The following is an 18574-nucleotide window of genomic DNA, read 5'->3' as shown; positions in this document are numbered from 1 at the left end:
TGACAGAAGGTGTCACAGCATGTGGAAGGCACATTGTAACATAAACTTGTTTCTGATTCCTGGACTTGCCAACGGGATGCAGCGGTTAGCAACCCTGCACTTTGCAAGCATGTCACTTCCCCTTGTAAAACAGCAAGAATAATGTAAAAGAAATGTGCCAATATCCCAGAATACACAAGCAACTGTACTATGTTGCGGAGCCCCGAAACAGCCAAGTGTAGTAAAATGCCTTTTGGCCCTTTGGCATAGGACAGCGGTCTCAAAACAATATGTGACCACAACTTTTTGACATGGCACTACATGATGGTGGCACGTGATATGTTAGAATGACGCGTCTGAACCATGAAAACCAGTGTTAGTGAAGACACCTTTTCGCTGCAGATTCACAAGTCAGGTGACGTAGTAAAAACAGTGATTAAGTCCACTTGGGAGGACTATCACACATTAAACTAGTGTTTCAGTCTCATGTGAGACGCATATAAAAGTAAGGACAGAGTGTACCAAGAGAGAATCCAAATTGGCATGCAGAAAAGATTAAGAAGAAGGTATTAATAGAAATAATAAAAATAGAAAATGCAATAAGCAGCGTTGGCTAGCTAATGTTGTTAGCATTAGCTTTCCAGCTTAACTGATATTTTACCGGTAAGGCGCACGTTTATCACAGTTTTCCTAAAAGGGCCAGCTGTTGGTGGGACGGCAAAACATTTCCAGTTGACTATATTTGTTATTGTTTCAAGTCACATCACTGTTGTCTTTAATGGTATAATTTAGCTGGAAGGGTTTTAATCAGCTAGTGAGCTAAAGTTAGCAGCAGCTCACTCACAGCACCCAAAGCCTTGCGAAAGAGCACTGGAGAAAAACAGATTTGTATCATTAAATTGCTTCATTCAGTGTTGTGAGATAGAGACTTCTGTGGAAAACCAAGCTGAGCACCTTTAAAGGCAAGTGGCAGCTCAGCTAGCTGCCTGTCCTAACCTCCTGTGTCCCCAGAAGAGCATCAGAGAAACCAATTCTAATCACCGGGTGATTTGGAGGAGGAAGACCAGATATTTTGGCTCCTTGTTAAAACCCTGCAAACAATGCACACTCAAGGGTTCGATTTTTTGAGACTGGCAAAGTTTATAGCCCGTCATGCTGCTGCTCCGGCACTAATCTGATGATGCAGCTTAAACAAAATACAAAAGTGCAAAAATTCCACTGACAAAGTGTAAGTCAGCCTGAAGTGTCATTGGCTGCTGATTCAAATAATCGACTTTTAAGGTGTTGCAGCTAATTTGCAGCATATCATCACATATCAAAAACTGTTGGAGCCGTTTTGCTTTATTATAATTAATATTGTTTGATCATTTGCATCACCATTAATTGCTGCCCCTTTAATATGCACCGTGGCCACAGTAGAGAAGCCGCCTACCTCTATGTCCATATATAGAAGAGAGAAAGGAGGAGACAGGTGATGGCAGGTGAATGGTTAGACGGGGAGACGGAAAACTCTTTTGACCGCGAGCTCTTTTGTTATCTTTTTTGTCTACAGAAAGTTTTGTTAATCCTCATGTTTGTGCGCTGCAAGTTGATAAATAAATATGATTTCGATGCGTACCGAACTCCGTGTTTACTTTGAAACATCAGAGTGAGTCAGAAACCGCAGCTCCCCAACAATGAACAGTGGCTTTATTTTTGTGTAAAAGTCACGACAAAAACAAAGATGTGCAAATGTGTAAAAGTATTCAATATATTCTTGAGCTGCTGCACAGATTAGAAACACGCCTTCTGTAAAAGTTGCTGATCATGAGCTTCTGAGGGAGGAACAGTGAGTACTGGTCATTATAGTACTTTGCTTTGATTAGGATAATTGGCTCTAAATTAGCCCATTACCTGCTCTGAAAATAAATCCTAAAATGAGGGCAAAATCTGATTTGGTAACATCTCTGGCTTTGATTTCTCTTTCTCATGAGGCCAACCTTTCCATAATTTCATAATGACTTGGGCGAGACTTTGTCAAGATAGAAAAGAAGGAAGAAAATTCAGAAGGATGCAGAGGAGGCTTCTGGTTGGTAGTCTGAATTACAGTTGGCCTCAGGTTGGTCAAACTTCCAACCATGATTTTTGTCTTTGGGTCTCTGTAATTGCAGCTAACACTCAGCCAGGAGGTCCAGTCTCAGTCTCTCCATTCATAAAGCTCTACGTGCCTCTTAGTGGCTTATCTGGTTTATTAAAACGTAAAATCTGAGCCAGCATCACTTCCCAGCTCAACTCTCTATCTTTAGCTTTTGGTTTTCACTCTCACTGCTGGCACAGACACATCAACCTGCAATTATTTTTTTTCCTTTTCTCTCAGGCACCATGGCATCCTCATATTTCTGCAACCAAATGGAAACAAGCGTAGACAGCAAAGCAACGTGTGAGTTATGCACATGAGTTATGTGTAGTAGTGCTCTACCAGAGTCAAAATTTGGTCAGTCGTAAGAGATTTTGTTGTTGAATATAAGGTTTCCACTAAGTCTTTTTTTATATTCAGCACATCACCAAACTCGACATCAGCCTAAACGCACACTGGCAGTCCATAAATATTCCAGCCAACTACTTTCTCAGTGTTTGGAGTCACATCACTGTCTTTTAATTATATCTTTTAACGGGATGAAGGATTTAAGTCAGTTAGTAGGCTAAACTTAGCGACAGCTCACCTCAAAGCCAAACTAGCCCCTTTAAAGAGCGTCACCACAGACACTGCTTTAATGTGAAACGTATTCAGTTTTCAAATTACTGTTTGTTTTGGAGAGAAGGAAACCTCCTTGTAACAATAACGCAGCTAAAAAATAAAAGACGAGCTACACGAGTGGCATAATATGAGCTGATTTGGGGTCAGAGTGGCTGATGATTGGAATGACCTAAAAGGGGCAAAACTAACATCGATGCACTAATTTTGGAGCTTTCCACTAATTTCCATTGTCGTGAAAAATATTTTGTTCTTGGGTTTATCTTCGCACTCTTTAACTCTCCCTTCACACATTAAAACAACTCAACTGATGGGCAGGGTGCTAGCAACAAAACGTAGTCTCAAAGTATTGACGACAGAAACTTTGCAATGCTTCCGAGACTGGTGGCATAAATTGGATATGAAGAAACTACTTGATAAAAATCTCTTTTTTGCAATATCTGGACTCAACTGAACTGCATCTGTACATTTATTTAGATTTCTTCTGTCTTTGTTTCGCTCATGTATACAATACATAGTCCTGCCATAGATTTAAATATCACAAAGTGTAGGTTTAAAGGATTCTAACCAGAAATGTTTTTGTTATAAAATGCACAAATGTGACCTCGTATTGTTTCTAGATAATATGGAAAACAGATGCAGTGCATTTAGGGGAACAACCACTGCCATCACCAGAGTTAATTAAAGCCACTGAAGAAGCATTATGTCATGTCTGCAGTGCAGCAGCAACATGTTAAGACTCTTGGAGGGGCAAAACAATGGTTACAGCAGCAGACCCTTCCCAGAAATACCACCCACCCTGCCATCACGAGGTGTCTGGAAACCCAGAGAAGAACTCAACACTATGCTCTGTCTGTTCTGTTTTCTATACAGCACGTCCCCCCTATTTAAGAACTACGACTCTCTTTAACCATACCTAGCAACAGCATGTGGATCTAAGTAGGCCTTTGAATTAAACCTCACAGTGGCAGCCACAAAAAGCAGCCATGCCTCACTGTGGTCACAGCCACTTTCATGGTGAGTTGCAGTAGCATATCTGCATCTTGCAAAGTTGTTAAATGCCGACTCCACCCCCACACTACTCTGTCATTTAAGCTGTGGAGTTTACCAAAGATGCCCATGGCTCACTGAGAGCTCATCTCTGTGACGTTGGCAGTTTTAAAATGATATGAGCAGAAGGATGGAAAGGCTTTTCCAAACCAGACATATATTAGACAGTGGCTCAAGGAATCAGGATATGAGCCACCCCATAAATCAGATGGCTTATATTGGTTGTATTAGTATCGCCATTGCACAGTCAGATGTAGATTGACCTATAACTTCTTATCCAATTATCCAATGACTAAAAGCTCTGACTGCATTGATTTTAATACTGTCTGTCTGAATGTCTGCAGCACATGCGACAGAACACAACAACTGAGCAGAAGGGGGTCCTCACTAAAACGTGTTGACAATAACACGTTACATAACAAACGTTTGTGTTTAAGAAAGCAGCCTTCCATGTACTTTTGCAGAGTTATGGTAAATGGTAAATGGACTGTGCTTATATAGCGCTTTTCTAGTCTTTGCGACCACTCAAAGCTGCTTTGACACTACATGTCACATTCACCCTTTCACACACACATTTATGCACTGATGGAAAAGGCCTAAGTGCCAATCTCCAATCAGATCTATGCACATTCATACCTGATGGCTCTGCCACCGGGAACAATTAGGGGTTCAGTGTCTTGCCCATGGATACTTCCGACATGTGACTTTAGCAGTCAGGGATCAAACCCCCAACTTTCCGATTGAGAGACGACAGACTCTGCCACTGACTCATATTGGTTTCAAATCATCACAGAGGCAAAAGGTTTTCATTTTATTTTCATTCAAGCTCAAACATGTACCACGGAAATCTCCCATTTATTCCCATTCTAAAATCAATAGCAGTAATTTGGTCCTAATTAGGACTGTTGTACACTTGCACATAAACAACTACAATTGTTTTTTTCAAGGTTGGCTAAAATACATTTTGCTGAAACCCTGTCCACAGAGGTACATTGGTTAGCTTCTGTGTCGGTACGTCGCCTGGCTTCTCCCTGCTGACCACTATCTACTGTAGTTTATTTCTCTGACTATTGATTAGTACTTCACACAACCGGACTTAAACAATCTCTAATTTAAACCACAGAACACACACACCTAAAGACTTAACTGAATCATTATTTCACTATTATACAATTTAACTGAAAGAAATTACATGCTGTGTAGCTCTATTTTCTACTTCTATGTATGAGAAAGAATCTTGCCTAAGATTTTTAAATGCTTGATGGGATATGAAAAGTGTGCACTCTCCACTAAATCTACAGTTTTGCTAGGTTTCTAGTTCCTCTACTGCTGCAAACAAAACCTCACTTCTGCCTCCTGGTGTCTTAAAGCTGCACTGTTTCCCTGCAGCAAACCGCACACTAGTTTGTAGATAACCTTGAGACAATAAACAAACACCACCACCACCCTGCCAGCATCATCAAGGGCTTTACTTTGAGATTTAAATCTGAAAACAAATCAAGCTGATGGCGACACTAGAAATGCATCCAACTTTGCAAACCCTGCATGCTGTCTTTCAAAGCCAGAAACTGCAAATAAAAAAGAACCAGCATCCATTAAAAGCTGGTGTGTAATTTCACACTGAACCAAACCTGACCTGAAAATAGCTGTATGGTTAACGAAGTCTGCCACAGCCTCATCAGTACGGAGTTTTCAGACGGGAGAAAAATATTGTCTCTCTTGCACAGTCTTTACTTTTCCAGAAAAACACCAAGTAACAAGCCGCTTAGTCAATAACAGGATTTTTTTTAGCATTAATCACTGGTGTTTCTGACGTTAAAAAAATAAATCCTGGATAAAAAGACAGAACCTGAGTCATCTGTCAAAAAGTGCAAATATGGATGTTAAATTTAAGGGCCGCACCACCTCTTACTATAAATTTAATTGCAGATCACCTAAAATAAATCAAAAATAAAGCTCATTAAAATGTCACCCATAAGTGAATGTGACAAGAATCACCTCGCTGCTGCTCTGTGCAGACGGAGAAATAAGGAGAAAGGAGACAGGGAGGAGAGGGAGGACCATCACCCTGACGTGACAGGCCTCCTGAGGACATGGCACCCATCATTATGGATGACATCAGAGCAGGGAGGGAACTTCCACGCGAGGTAGATCCTCCACGATGCTGGAGACCAGCTTGGTATAAATACCTTGAGCCCAGTGCCCTGGGAAGCAGCAGCTGCCGCTCAGACAGACAGACTCTACATCTAAAGGATATAAGAGTGCCGGGACAGCAGCCTCCCGACCCAGACACTATTTCTTTGGAGCGTAAACCTTCCTGGTAAGGATGCTTTTTTTTTTCTGTTTTCAGGTTAGTGCGCAGGGGACCCAACTGCAGCCTGACTCTAGAGGAGGGAGGGGGGTTGCTGGTGGAGCACTGATGGTTGCAAGTGTAATGAACCATGTGCTGGTGCTGGGTTTGCAGAGAGATTTTGTGCCTGAGACTGATCAAAAGAGATTTTCTTTAATTGCTCTGTTAGAGAGTTTGGTGGATTTAGCTGGCTAAGAAAGTTTTTGATTACATTGCCAAAAGCTAGTTATATATGTTAAAGGTAGATTGTACACCAGGAGTGAAAGTGATTGAGAAATATGATCTGGAGGATGCAGAACTGAAAGATTCATTCATTTGCAGCTGACTTCTCACTCTGAATGTTTGATGGACTGATGCACCAACACGTGCCATGCAACTCTTAGATGATCCTACATGGTCTTTCGGTCATCAGAGGCTTCTTCTCATATATGGCTTCTGTCTTTGCAGGTTTAGCTTCCCAAGATGGACCTGAGGGTGACAAGCCTTCTCCTCGTCCTTCTGGCTTTGGCCGAGGCAACCCCTGAGAGGTACTACCATGTACCAAAAGTGAGCAAGACTCCCTACCCCGTCAAGAGTCATGGTGAGTGACGTTTGTCTTCACCAGGATTGTTCATGTAAAAAGATGCAATTTTATACTAGAGTTTTGGTCTAGTGATAAGGGTAATTTGCTCGTTAACGCAAACACAGATGGTTCAAAAAATAAGCAATAAAAGAAAGAAAAGCCTGTATCTACTTATATTTAGTATAATAACTTTTAATAATAAGTTCAGGACAGGCTATTTAACTTAATTAGGTTTGGTCCAATAATTAAAGAAATCAAGACAAATAATATAGCAAGATAACAAAAGATGACACCTCAAGTTACACTTCTGGGCTGGCAGACTGTTGCTTGGAAGTGGTGATGTTATATAGCAAGAAAGCATGTTTTAAATGTGGTTTAAATTAGGCCTTAAATTAATACCTTAAAGGCCATATCGTAAACCTGTTATCTAACCATGATAACCAGTGAACCGTTCAAAAGTAAGACACAATTCTTAATTAACAACAGATACAAGTTATTATCTTAATCATCACCACCACCTTTCAGTTAGATCAGCTTTCTAATGCCAACTGGCAGACTACTGGTTTATACATTTAAGTAAATGTTGCTGCCAAAATGTTGCCCTCCTTCATCATCAAGACGTGCACAACAAGCAGGTCTAGTGAAACGTCTTATTGGCTGAAAGCAGAAGACTGTAGTTGAACTGTCTAACCTGCTGTGAATGTATATAACTGTATATAAAAGTGAGGTAGTGGTGTAGCAGTAAAAGAGCCCTTTAGCACTGGATAAATAAAGGTTAAGGAAGTAAACTGTCAATTTTGCATGTGTCATAAAAAGCAAAGCAGTGGTCATGACGTGACTCCCAGAATGATGTTACAGTATATTCAATTTCCCAACTAAACAATGATTCAAACACTGCGTTTTGCTGTTGAGAATTTATTTATCCAATTTTGGTTTTTAAGGAGGCTCTGAAGTGGTTTAACTGCACGTATAAATAGACCAGAATTTGACAAATCTCCAAAACAGATGTCAGTACCACGTTGCAGGCACACCCTAACAAACTGTTTTGTGGTTTTAAAATTACCCCACACAATTTGAATGACGAAAAAGACTGAGCAGAATCACTCTCGCATGTTCAAAAAGTAAATCTAATAAAATAACCACAACAAATAAACAGAGATTATGAAACCAGTTTTACTAATAAAAAAAGGACTATGGGAAAGGAAAGAATTGCAGGATAATTAATCTGACTAAGGGGAGGGGTTTATTGAGGCAACCAAGTTCAAAATGGAAAAAGGTACTACTTAAATACAAGCAAAATACTACTGTGCAGTGTTAGCAGGTCACATATGGTTCAACTCCCAGGTCAGCTACTGTGGCCAGGATCATCACTGTCTGGAGGACAGTTTGTGGTGTTTCTGGGTGCCAAAAAGTCCAGTCCTGGCACAAATATCCCCTGTGAGGTTTTAGGCAAGGCTTTATGTGGCTTGAAAATGACAGCCCTGTGAAAACGTTTTCCTCTCAAAACACAACAATCAAAAGAGGCTCAACTATTGGATTCTTTGACAGGTCATACTTGGCAATGATGCATCCAGAATTATGACCTATAAAAGATTTATTTCAGATACGCTGTCTGTGTACAGTAAAGAAAAGAACTAGTAGATGTGTCGTAGGTATTGTTTTTTTGCAATACCTAAATGGCACCCATATTCTTAATATATTTACTTATTTATATATAGGTAGGCTTGGCACACATATTAAAGAAAAGTATTTTGTTACATGTGTACTGTTTGAAAGCAAACTCCTCAAATATTTAAGAGAGAAAACAACTGGCCTCAAGGTTAAGACAATGGACTTAGCTGTTATTTCCTGACAACTCTGTACTTAAAAAATATAAATAATGCCATAAAATAAATTAAAAAGAGAAGGAAAAAATTGTCTCCACTGCCAAATTGGATTTATTTGGTAGGTTTGTTCTTACATTTACCTTAGAGATAAATATAGATTAGTAAGTAGAATAACAAATTGACATCAGATACACCAATTTAGTGGACACACATGAACTCATTCACCCTCACAAGTAAACTCTACGTTGTGTGGCAGGAAATGCATCACGGTGATGCTGACAACTTGAAGACCACTCAATGTACATTCATGGCCACGAGCAGCGCAGGAAATTAAAGGGTGCAGTATGGTGCAGACAAATTAAATTGAGATGCACCAGAGATGGTGTGTTGGGTCCCAGGCCTGTGAGAACATCACCTCAGACCAGTAGTGCTGTTAAGGCTATCCTGGAAAGAATGGAGTGCTGTCCCCACAACCCACCCTACAATCATATGGAGCAGTGTTTTAAGTCAAGTTGTGGTCTTATGAAGAGCAACATACTTCATGTTATTTAGGGATCAAGGAGGCATCTACTATAATACTTACTGTACAGAAAAGCCACAAGGAGGTAAAAAATTTGAAGGGAAATGCTTCAAAATGAAGCTGCCTCTTGATCATATACACTCCCACATTTCATTGTGCCTTTTACTCCAGAGAAACTGAGGATTTCTTGTGTCTATATAAGTTGTTGTGTGCTTGTTAGGGTATTTTTTCTATATCCAACTACAACATTCTGTGGAATACTTTGCAGTGCCTGTTTAATGTTAAAGCTTCACTAAATCAAATTGATCCAAAACCTGTGACATTATGACATTATAGTGTGAGCAACATATTTCCTGAATATTTACATTACATCAATTTATCCCTAGCTGTTGCAGGCCAGGACGGTCCTCCAGGTGCTCCTGGTGAGCCAGGACCAATGGGACCACCTGGACCTCCTGGAAAGAGTGGTGTAGGACATACTGGAGCACCAGGCCCACCAGGACCTGCTGGACCCCCTGGCTACTCTCAGGCAGGTAAACCTGGTGCTCCAGGTGGCAATGGAAAACCAGGTAGTCCAGGCATTCCTGGCGAAAGAGGTTCAACTGGAGCACCTGGAGGAATGGGTCCCAGAGGTGCACCTGGTACACCTGGAATCCCTGGACCTGCTGGACTTTCTTCTGTTGGAAAACCTGGAGCAGCTGGCATCCCCGGGGCAATGGGACACAGAGGAGAGCCTGGTTTAAAGGGACATCCTGGTATTCCTGGTATTCCTGGTGCCAAGGGAGAAAGAGGCATTGGAGTTCCTGGCGTTCAAGGATCACCAGGCGCAGTTGGACCAATGGGCCCATCTGGTATGCCAGGCAAACCTGGAGTTGGTAAACCTGGTGCCTCTGGCTATCCTGGAGAACCTGGCAAGTCTGGCATGCCAGGAAGAGATGGTACTCCTGGTCAAATGGGTATGCAAGGGCCAAAGGGTCACACAGGGCCTCCAGGCACAGGCGCACCAGGCAAATCAGGCCAGAATGGTACCCCAGGTATGCCTGGCCCTATGGGAGCTAAAGGTCCACAAGGTCCCGCTGGTCAGCCAGGCTCCCCTGGCATGCCAGGTGTTGGCAAAACAGGTGAACCTGGAATTCCAGGTAGCAGAGGAGCCCCCGGTACTTCAGGAACCACTGGTCAGAAAGGAGAGCCAGGCCCTACTGGTTTTACTGGTCAATCAGGTGCTCCTGGTCCTATTGGCCCAGCTGGTCCACAGGGTTCTAGAGGATTCCAGGGTGAGGGAGGCCCATCAGGGCCCAAAGGTGATATTGGTATGGTAGGTGCACCAGGCCCTAGGGGAACCAAAGGTGAGCAGGGAGCTCAGGGTTTCACTGGAAAACCAGGTAGCCCAGGGGCAGTGGGTCCTGCAGGTATGCCAGGTCATAATGGTGCTCAGGGTCCAAAGGGTACACAAGGCCATGGTGGAGCCCCAGGACTTCCAGGTTCAAATGGCGCCCCAGGTCTTAAAGGACACACAGGAGCACCAGGAGCACCAGGAAAAAGTGGTGAGAGTGGAAGGCCAGGACCCATGGGACAAAGTGGGCCCCCAGGACCATCAGGTCCTTCTGGGCTTAAGGGCCATCAAGGTCCTCCAGGCCTACCAGGCCCAGCTGGCTTGACCGCTAAGGGAGTTTCAGGTCCTCATGGTCCTCCTGGAATTCCAGGTGCCAGAGGTCAAGATGGTATTCCAGGCCCTGCCGGTCCTCAAGGTCCACCTGGCCCCCCAGGAGAGGTTGTTTACCACCATGAGAAGAGCATGCCAGTCAAGTCCCACGAGGTTGTGATGCCTCATGAGATGATGAAGGCCCCAATGTCTGCCTTCAGTGCTGTGCTGACCCAGGCTTACCCTCCAGCTGCTATCCCTATTGTGTTCAACCAGGTTCTGTACAATGGGGAGCACCATTATGATACCCACAGTGGTGTGTTTACCTGCCAGGTCCCAGGCCTCTACTATTTCAGCTATCATATGCATGTCAATGGTGCCAATGCACTCGTGGCTCTCTACAAAAACGAAGAGCCAGTTCTTTTCACCTATGATGAGTACAACAAGGGCTTCCTGGATCAGATGTCAGGCAGTACTGTTCTTATGCTGCATCCTGGTGACAGAGTCTATGTCCAGGTCCCTGATGAGGAAAGTAATGGTATATTTGCAGCCGACAATGTTCACTGCATTTTCTCCGGGTTCTTGATTGCCTCAACGTGATTTCACAAATCCAAATAAACCTCATAACAATACAAAACATTGAACTGCTCAAACAATAATATCAGTTTGCAAGTTAAAAGAAAAGAAAATTTTACAAGAAAAAATGTCTAATTTAAATCAATACAATAATCAAAAAGTCTTTAATTTGTTATAGAATGACTTGACCGACAGGTATTCATGCTGAGTAAAATTTTTAAACATATGGTTCACCTTTTTCCCAGTTCCCCGATTGTTTGTGCCTTAAAATTTTAGGAAACGTGAGAAAATATTGGAAGAATTCTTAAGTGGTGCTTTACATCTGCCTGTAACATTTACAGTACGCCTTTTTCATGTGTTTGTTTTTTAAATGTCTGTTGTTCAAGATTTTTCCTGTGATATAAATACAAAAGAAACGCAAAACTGTTGTACTATATGTCATTAGAGAGCAGCACATTCTCACAAGCACTGTGACGAGCAGAACAACACAGAATGAGAAATTTAAACTGCTTTTTTAAAACAACAATGTCCCATTGGATGTGTTAAGTTATGTACCACTTACTGACCAAATCACAGAATAAAACTTCTAGTTTGAAAACGAAAATATCTTCTGTGTATTGTGTGTCTGCTGTTTCCTATTTTTCAGTATGGGTGAATATATATATATATATATATATATATATATATATATATATATATAAATATATATATAATGCGTATATACGTATATATATTATATGTTATATATATAATAGTGGGATGCTTTGGAACAGAAACACATACCTTTGAATGCAGATGTGTTGTAATTGTGGTCGATAGCAGCAACCATGTCTTTCCAGAAGTCAGAATTCACTTCATTTCCTCGCTATTCACAAAAAAAGTTACATGTTTACATGTTTTTCCTCATGAAAATCTCAATTAGTATACAAAAGCTTTTTTAAACATTACCTTATGCAACATATCCACAACTCTTCCACAGAGGAAGGCCCCGGGTAGATCAAAGTAGTTGTCATAGAAGTAGTATCTTGCTGCAAAATCCAAAACAAAGAAAATCAAGTCAATGAAAAAATTCCAGACATTGCACACAAGCATACTTAAAGTGGAATTGTGGTATTCTATGGTTGGCCCTACTTTAATATATTTTCGGGTCTAAATGACCAATATGTACAAAGATTACAGAAGTGCTACAGGAAATAGCTTCAGACGACAGCCGAAATTAGGCTGTGAAGGCGCTAACGTACTCCTTGGGGGCAAATGCGGCTTATCAAAGTATGTTGACTTGAAGTGCTTGTTGTGCTGCTGACAGGCTTATAATGCTACATAAAGTGTCTGAGAACCTTACAGAAAGGATTGTTGTGGGAATAGGCCTTTTTGTTAAGGTAAGATCCTTTTTTAGGCCAAAAACAGCCATAACATCGCTCTCTTAAAAGCCACCATACTTCATTGAGAAAAACAGTAATTTTAACTTTCAAAACAAGTGAATTACTGTTGTACCGCTGCCTCGACCTGTTAGTTTGTTTGTGTTATTTTGTTGTGTTGGATCTGAGCTTACCCTGTAAAACACCATAATCACAATGACAAACATACAAGAAAACTAACCACATGAAGCGGCTTTAGGCCAGCATCTGCTGTGCTCTCCAAAGTAAAATAACTGGAATTAAAAAAAACACAATCTGAGCTTTTGCTAAAAGAAGCACTTTAAGTGGACATACTTTATGTCGCATTTGTCCTGAAAGATTACTTTGCAGTCATACCAAACCGCAGCTGTGATCTTAACCAATCTACTGGTGCAATTACAAGTTTTTTGTATCTGCAATTCATTAAGGCCCCCAAATCTGAAAAAAGGGCCCAGATTTAAAAATACTCCCCTTTAAGAGAGATGAATATGATCATTATACCTGATCTTGTGAATGAAGTGTTGAGGCTGTCGAAGTGCTTCCACTCCCTTTTTGGACCATAATGTTTGATAATCTCTTCTGTGCTGAGGTCATTGGTTCCATGTGTCGCTCTAATCAAGCAAGAAATAAAACATTTTTATTATTCCAGTTTAAAGGTCCGTGAAAACAATGACAACTTCTGCATTAAAACATAAAGGACGTTTTTTGGAAGCAGATCAAATTAATTTATTGCAGCAAGAACATACCGCAAGACAGTTCCATCTTCAGCCAGCTTCACAAGGTTTCCATCCTCCAGATCCACCACGAGCCCTTTAAAACTGAACACAAAATTCAGCATGTTATAAATACACATTTTAACAAGGCCTGTTGACATCTGCTTTCTGGGACACTGCAGCTTATTTTAACTGGCATTCAGATAACAAATGGTAGAAAAGAGCTTTAGAAATAGAATTGTTTGCCATCTAACCACATTTCCTTTAAAGGAGAAATTCACCCCTGTAATCGATAGAAGCAATAATTTTTTAAATTGGCGCCATAGCTGTGGAGAAAGTTGTACAAACAGCTTGTGGTTTCACCCATTCTACATTCCTACAACACCCAGCATGCATTGCGCCCCTCCCTCTGAAAGAAACGGCCCAGCGAGAGACGCTGGAGTGAAATACTACTGTTTTCCAGTCAAGAACATGAATTGTAGCAGGCAATGGCTCAGCGGAACAGAATCTGAAAAAGAGAATATACCGGTGGATCGTCTAAAAAACCTTCAGGTCTGCAGTCTACATTTCAAACCTGACGATTTTGAACGAGACATGACATCGGAGGGGGGCGTCCTAGATTGAGGAAATGTAGTTTAGCGAGCTCCCTGGCCTCTGCCAGATGACACGTTTTACTACTGTGGTGGAGGTTTTCCAGGGCCCGTTGGAGAAGCGGATCGCGTCCAACAAAGGCACGGAGCAGAATTGCATTTTTTCCACCATAATGGCATTAGCTCCCCATAATAGCATGATAAGACTGAGGTTGAGAATCGGCAAACTGGCCCTTTAAGAGATATCTATTTCATCACAGTCTGTCTGACACAGATAGAGACATTTTTAGCCCGCCTAAGTACAAAGAAGTAGCCAGCTAAAAGTAAAGACATAAACCTTTCAAACAAATACAGGCTATTTCACCTGTCATTATTTTACATGATTTCAGTCATGTTCGGACAATCAAGTATCCACACTTCACAAGAGGAGAACATTACTTAGTACAAGCACGTTTTACGACTTGTGGGGGAACAGCAAGCCCTTAGAAAGGAGACTACAGAATGTAAGTAATATCCAACTTTGGACTGTGGACAACACCTCAATGACGGAGCTGCACATTTACAGTCAGACTTTTACATGTCTTTGTCTTCTAAAATCACATATAGTATTTGGTCATATTTTCAGGGAGAACTATATTTCTTTGTGTTAAGAGTTTTTTTTATTAATAACATTAAAGCTGCTTTAACCTTAAATCTCTAATAATAACCCATCTTATACTCCGTGTACCTTACTATTAAAGTTTCTTCTTTCTCATTACTCTCATTACTCTCATTACTGTTACTAGTATAGTATTGTTATATAATTGTAATGTACTTGCTTTCTCATGTTTTATTCCCCAAAAAAGCACAAGTTACATCTATGTATCAAGGTCTCGCAGAAGAAGCACAGAAGGGGAATATTAGTATTTATTATCCTGGAATCCTTTTTTACATATTTTGGGATCTAAATGACGACTAGCATCAATGGAGTCAGGTAGATCTGAGGGGAGCAATGTCACGGTTGTTTCTGTTATAAAAACATTTTACTCTTTAAAAAAGGACTATCTCTCTCGGGACCATTTCTGGGATGATGTCAGACATTTAGAATAACAATCTGAGCCTGTCAGTAAAAAAAACAAGAACTTTTAATGGACGTACTTTGCTCGAGTGCATTTGCTCGCAGGGATTACATTGCAGCAATTACACCCTGTTTAATGGCTGAGTATTGAAGCAATCTATTGGGGGAATTCCAACAACCTTTGTACCTATTAGTCATTTAGAGCCCAAAAATATGTCAAGATATACTGTAGTTTCCCCTTAATATGCAAAGAAGATCATTAAAATTCATTATCCCTCTTTATGACACAGTTTCCCCCCTAGGCTAGGGGAACTGCAGCTGCTGACTCACCAGAAATCCCAGGTAGCGGGGGTTAGGTTGAGCAGGTCCTTGTCGTAGCCTTTATGCTCCACCAGATACCTGGCAAAGCTCTCATAGATCAGCTGCAAAAACAGTGAAGAGACAACATCACTTACTGTAATGAGCTGCAGTCATGATGCAAATGAGGACAACAATGGAATGGAAATCGTGCACCAATGAATGTCGGGAATACACAGGTTTTTCTTCCTACCAAAGACTAAAGTTGATGATACTGATGATAACTTTCTCTCCTTCTTCGTGTAGACTGTGATGATAAGAGAAATCTCACATCCAGCAGACACAGACAACCATCATCATTTATTCGAAGTTGTGTTTTTCCCCATAATGAAAATAAGTCAAAGTTATTCTCTTCTTTGTTCAACTTTGTCTGTCGACCATTTGGAACTGGCCAGGTAGTGTACCTTGGTTACATCAGTGTTATATCACTGACACAGACAGATATGATAGGAATGTTTTGGCTGAATATCCAAAACAATACGCTAAACAGGCTTAAAAGCTCCTTTGGGCTGAGTCTAATGACTGAGTAAGGTGTTAATTCACTGTTGGTTTGTCTTACGTGACCCCTGCAAATTCAGACAGATTACAAAACATTAATTTGGACCTTGGAATTACATTTTCTTTTCTTTAAAAAATGAAGTGATAAATCTGAGATGGAGGACAGAATTCTGACTTTCTTCTCTAAAGTTTGTATTTAAACCTTTTAATCATATTTTTTTTAACTAATTCTAAGTTCAGACTTTCATTAATTCAGAATTTTGACTTCATTTTGACTATATTTTATGTATTTAGAATTTATTCTCAAAATTGTGATGATTCACTAGAATTTCTGACTTTAAATTTGACTCCATTGTCTAAATTCTGACAGTATTATCTGAATTCTGACCCAGAACTTAAATATTCACGAAATAATGCATACTTCAGTGCGGGAACTTTAAGCTCAGAATTTAAATAAAAATGTCGGAAATTGTCTTCAATCTGGAAAACATGACTTTGTTTTAAGAATTATGGGAATAAAGTAAGAATAAAGTCAGAAGTCTGGAACTTGGAAGTCATATTTTTTCAAATTCAATGTTTTCCTCATCCATACATATCCTTAAGCTCCTACTACAACAGAAGTGGCTTATATGTCACATGCATTGAACAACAGAGAGCATACATGAACTCCAGGCCTGACAAACCATACCATAATGATTGGCTCGGATCAACACACAGTAATGTTATGTCACTTAGTGTACAGAATACACACACTGTGAGTCTGCTTTGATATCAGTACTAATAAATGTATTCTGATATGAAAGGATGCTGAGGGCATTAGGCCACAGAGAGGATTTAAAGACACCTATGATGATCCCCGCCGACGTTCAACCTGTGAGTCACGCAGAGTGACTGCAGCATCAGGAGCATCGCATCACCTCACACACATACACACACAGTCACACAAACACATCCCATCATTCACCACACTAACAGGCATTTTTTAAGGGATTTTATCCGATCAGGGGCGACAGAATCGACATTAAGTGGTCGTGGAGCGTATTGACGGCTGGGTGCTATATTTAATCCAGATGTGTTGCGGATCGAAGCGTCACGTCCACCGTATGATTATGTATTGGAGCTAGCTGCACGCGCTACACACACTCACCCTGGAGGTCTCCTTCAGGTGGTAGCGGCAGAGCGTGTGGTCCAGGTCGAAGCCGATAACATCACAGTCCGACAGGCTGAAGTATTCGCTCATTGTAGCAGAAGCTGGGGGAGCTGAACGTTACTGTACACACATTAACTTGTGCACGGCGGCACAACACTATGATGTGTCAATGTCACTGTGTGACGGCGGGGACTACTGCGGTCTGTGCACGCGCCGCTCTCTCTGCGCTTACAGTACCACGAAAAAACACGCCGAGCCCCCCGTTTCCCACACAAAACAATTACCAGTGAACGGTTAACGTCATTAAGTTACCCATAAGCCAGAAGTTAAACTCGTGCGTGCCAGAAGAAGGCGGCAGAGAGGCGAGTGCGAGAGAGAGCGTGCAGCGCTTCCGGGTGTGGAACGAACCCGAAGCACACGGTGTAGATGCGCAAAATGAATTTGGAATGCGCATTAATTTATGCAGTGCTGGATAGAAGTGCTATGAGGTCCAAGTGCAAATTTTAGCTGCTGGGCCCCCTTGGACTTATGATGTCTGCTTTCACCAAAGAAAGAGGGGTTAACACCTTACACTAAGGGTAAATTTGATATACTTAAATACCACTTAGGTAATGATTTTTAAATCTATTATATATTTAATAAATTCCTGTATCTGTATTTTTTAAATGATTTAGACATACTTATTGACTGATTTATGGCGTTTATATAAATCCTTTTCTAATTTTTACTATCTATCGATGAATTAACATCTCCTTTGTATATTCTTTTCATAATTCCGCCATGAAACTTCAAATAATGAATCAGGGATGATGCAACAAGTATTATTCTTCCAACATGCCGGAATGAGTTGGACCCTCCCCACACCAAGAAGACAGAAAACACAACTGCTACAAAACTAGTTTTTATCTTCTGCTTTTTTAATAGTTAAAATATTACAATGTTACAATTTCATTTAGCAGACGCTTTTGTCCAAAGCGACGTACATCTGAGATTTAATACAACACAAGCGACGATCAAGACAGGAGGGAACAAAGTCAGTAAGTGCCAACAAACAGCTTCAAGTGTGATCAGACACTGGTGCCAACAGGCAGAGCACAGGACGTATTTATGTTTTTATTAATCATCTTTTATATTTATCATCAATAAACAACATCAACAAGGTCATTACTGAATTATTATTTTATGAATAAATAATACTATTATTTCATTGTTAAATTTGTGAAAGTTAATGATTAGTGTTGCAACTGTTGCAAGGGTTGGAAGTTAATATATCTGACTTATTCCATTTAAATAAATGTTGTAAATGGTACTTCATCATCATTAAATGGTTTGGGTAATTAACAGACAGATGAAAGTTTAATTTTGTAAAATTTGGTTTATTCTGGTCCAACATATCTCTTGGTATTCATCATACCAATGTATTATTCATCATTTTTTATTTAATTATATGCTTTATTTCTGTGACTTGTGGTCCTCGATATTGATATTAATGTTCCGAGAAAATCTTAAAATTAGGCCTGAATAGGAGCGGAAAATTATGACACATTTCTTTCCAAGCAAACACCTCTTGACT

The 18574-nt window shown here is 40.6% G+C and overlaps 2 protein-coding genes across 2 annotated transcripts in view; one reads left to right on the top strand and one right to left on the bottom strand.

The window, feature by feature from the left end:
• nt5dc1 (5'-nucleotidase domain containing 1) overlaps positions 1–17175 on the bottom strand; it is a 69958-nt gene extending 52783 nt beyond the window's left edge. Inside the window, exons 1-6 of the mRNA XM_069657804.1 lie at positions 16999–17175; positions 15327–15418; positions 13383–13454; positions 13138–13247; positions 12188–12267; positions 12023–12104 (exon numbers count right to left, since the gene is read on the bottom strand). Coding sequence (XP_069513905.1) covers positions 12023–12104; positions 12188–12267; positions 13138–13247; positions 13383–13454; positions 15327–15418; positions 16999–17091 — 529 coding nt within the window. The 5' untranslated portion in view covers positions 17092–17175. The remainder of the gene's footprint in view (positions 1–12022; positions 12105–12187; positions 12268–13137; positions 13248–13382; positions 13455–15326; positions 15419–16998) is intronic.
• Positions 5987–11843, top strand: col10a1b (collagen, type X, alpha 1b). Its single transcript, XM_069686842.1, has 3 exons — positions 5987–6083; positions 6561–6693; positions 9408–11843. The coding sequence occupies exons 2-3, from the start codon at positions 6576–6578 to the stop codon at positions 11261–11263; spliced, it is 1974 nt and encodes a 657-aa protein (XP_069542943.1). The 5' UTR covers positions 5987–6083; positions 6561–6575; the 3' UTR covers positions 11264–11843.
• Positions 17176–18574: the final 1399 nt, after the last annotated feature.

This window comes from Semicossyphus pulcher, unplaced genomic scaffold (genome assembly GCF_022749685.1).
Source record: "Semicossyphus pulcher isolate SPU_LCO1_2020_fin unplaced genomic scaffold, fSemPul1.0.p SCAF_11, whole genome shotgun sequence".
Lineage (NCBI taxonomy): Eukaryota > Metazoa > Chordata > Actinopteri > Labriformes > Labridae > Semicossyphus > Semicossyphus pulcher.
This window is presented reverse-complemented; position numbering and strand designations above follow the sequence as displayed.

What these genes read in the sequence shown, in the direction of transcription:
- col10a1b (XM_069686842.1), top strand. Translation starts at nt 6,576, where the DNA reads ATGGACCTGAGGGTGACAAGCCTTCTCCTCGTCCTTCTGGCTTTGGCC. An exon ending in CTACCCCGTCAAGAGTCATG is followed by an intron (nt 6,694 to 9,407) that starts GTGAGTGACGTT and finishes ATTTATCCCTAG; the next exon opens with CTGTTGCAGGCCAGGACGGT.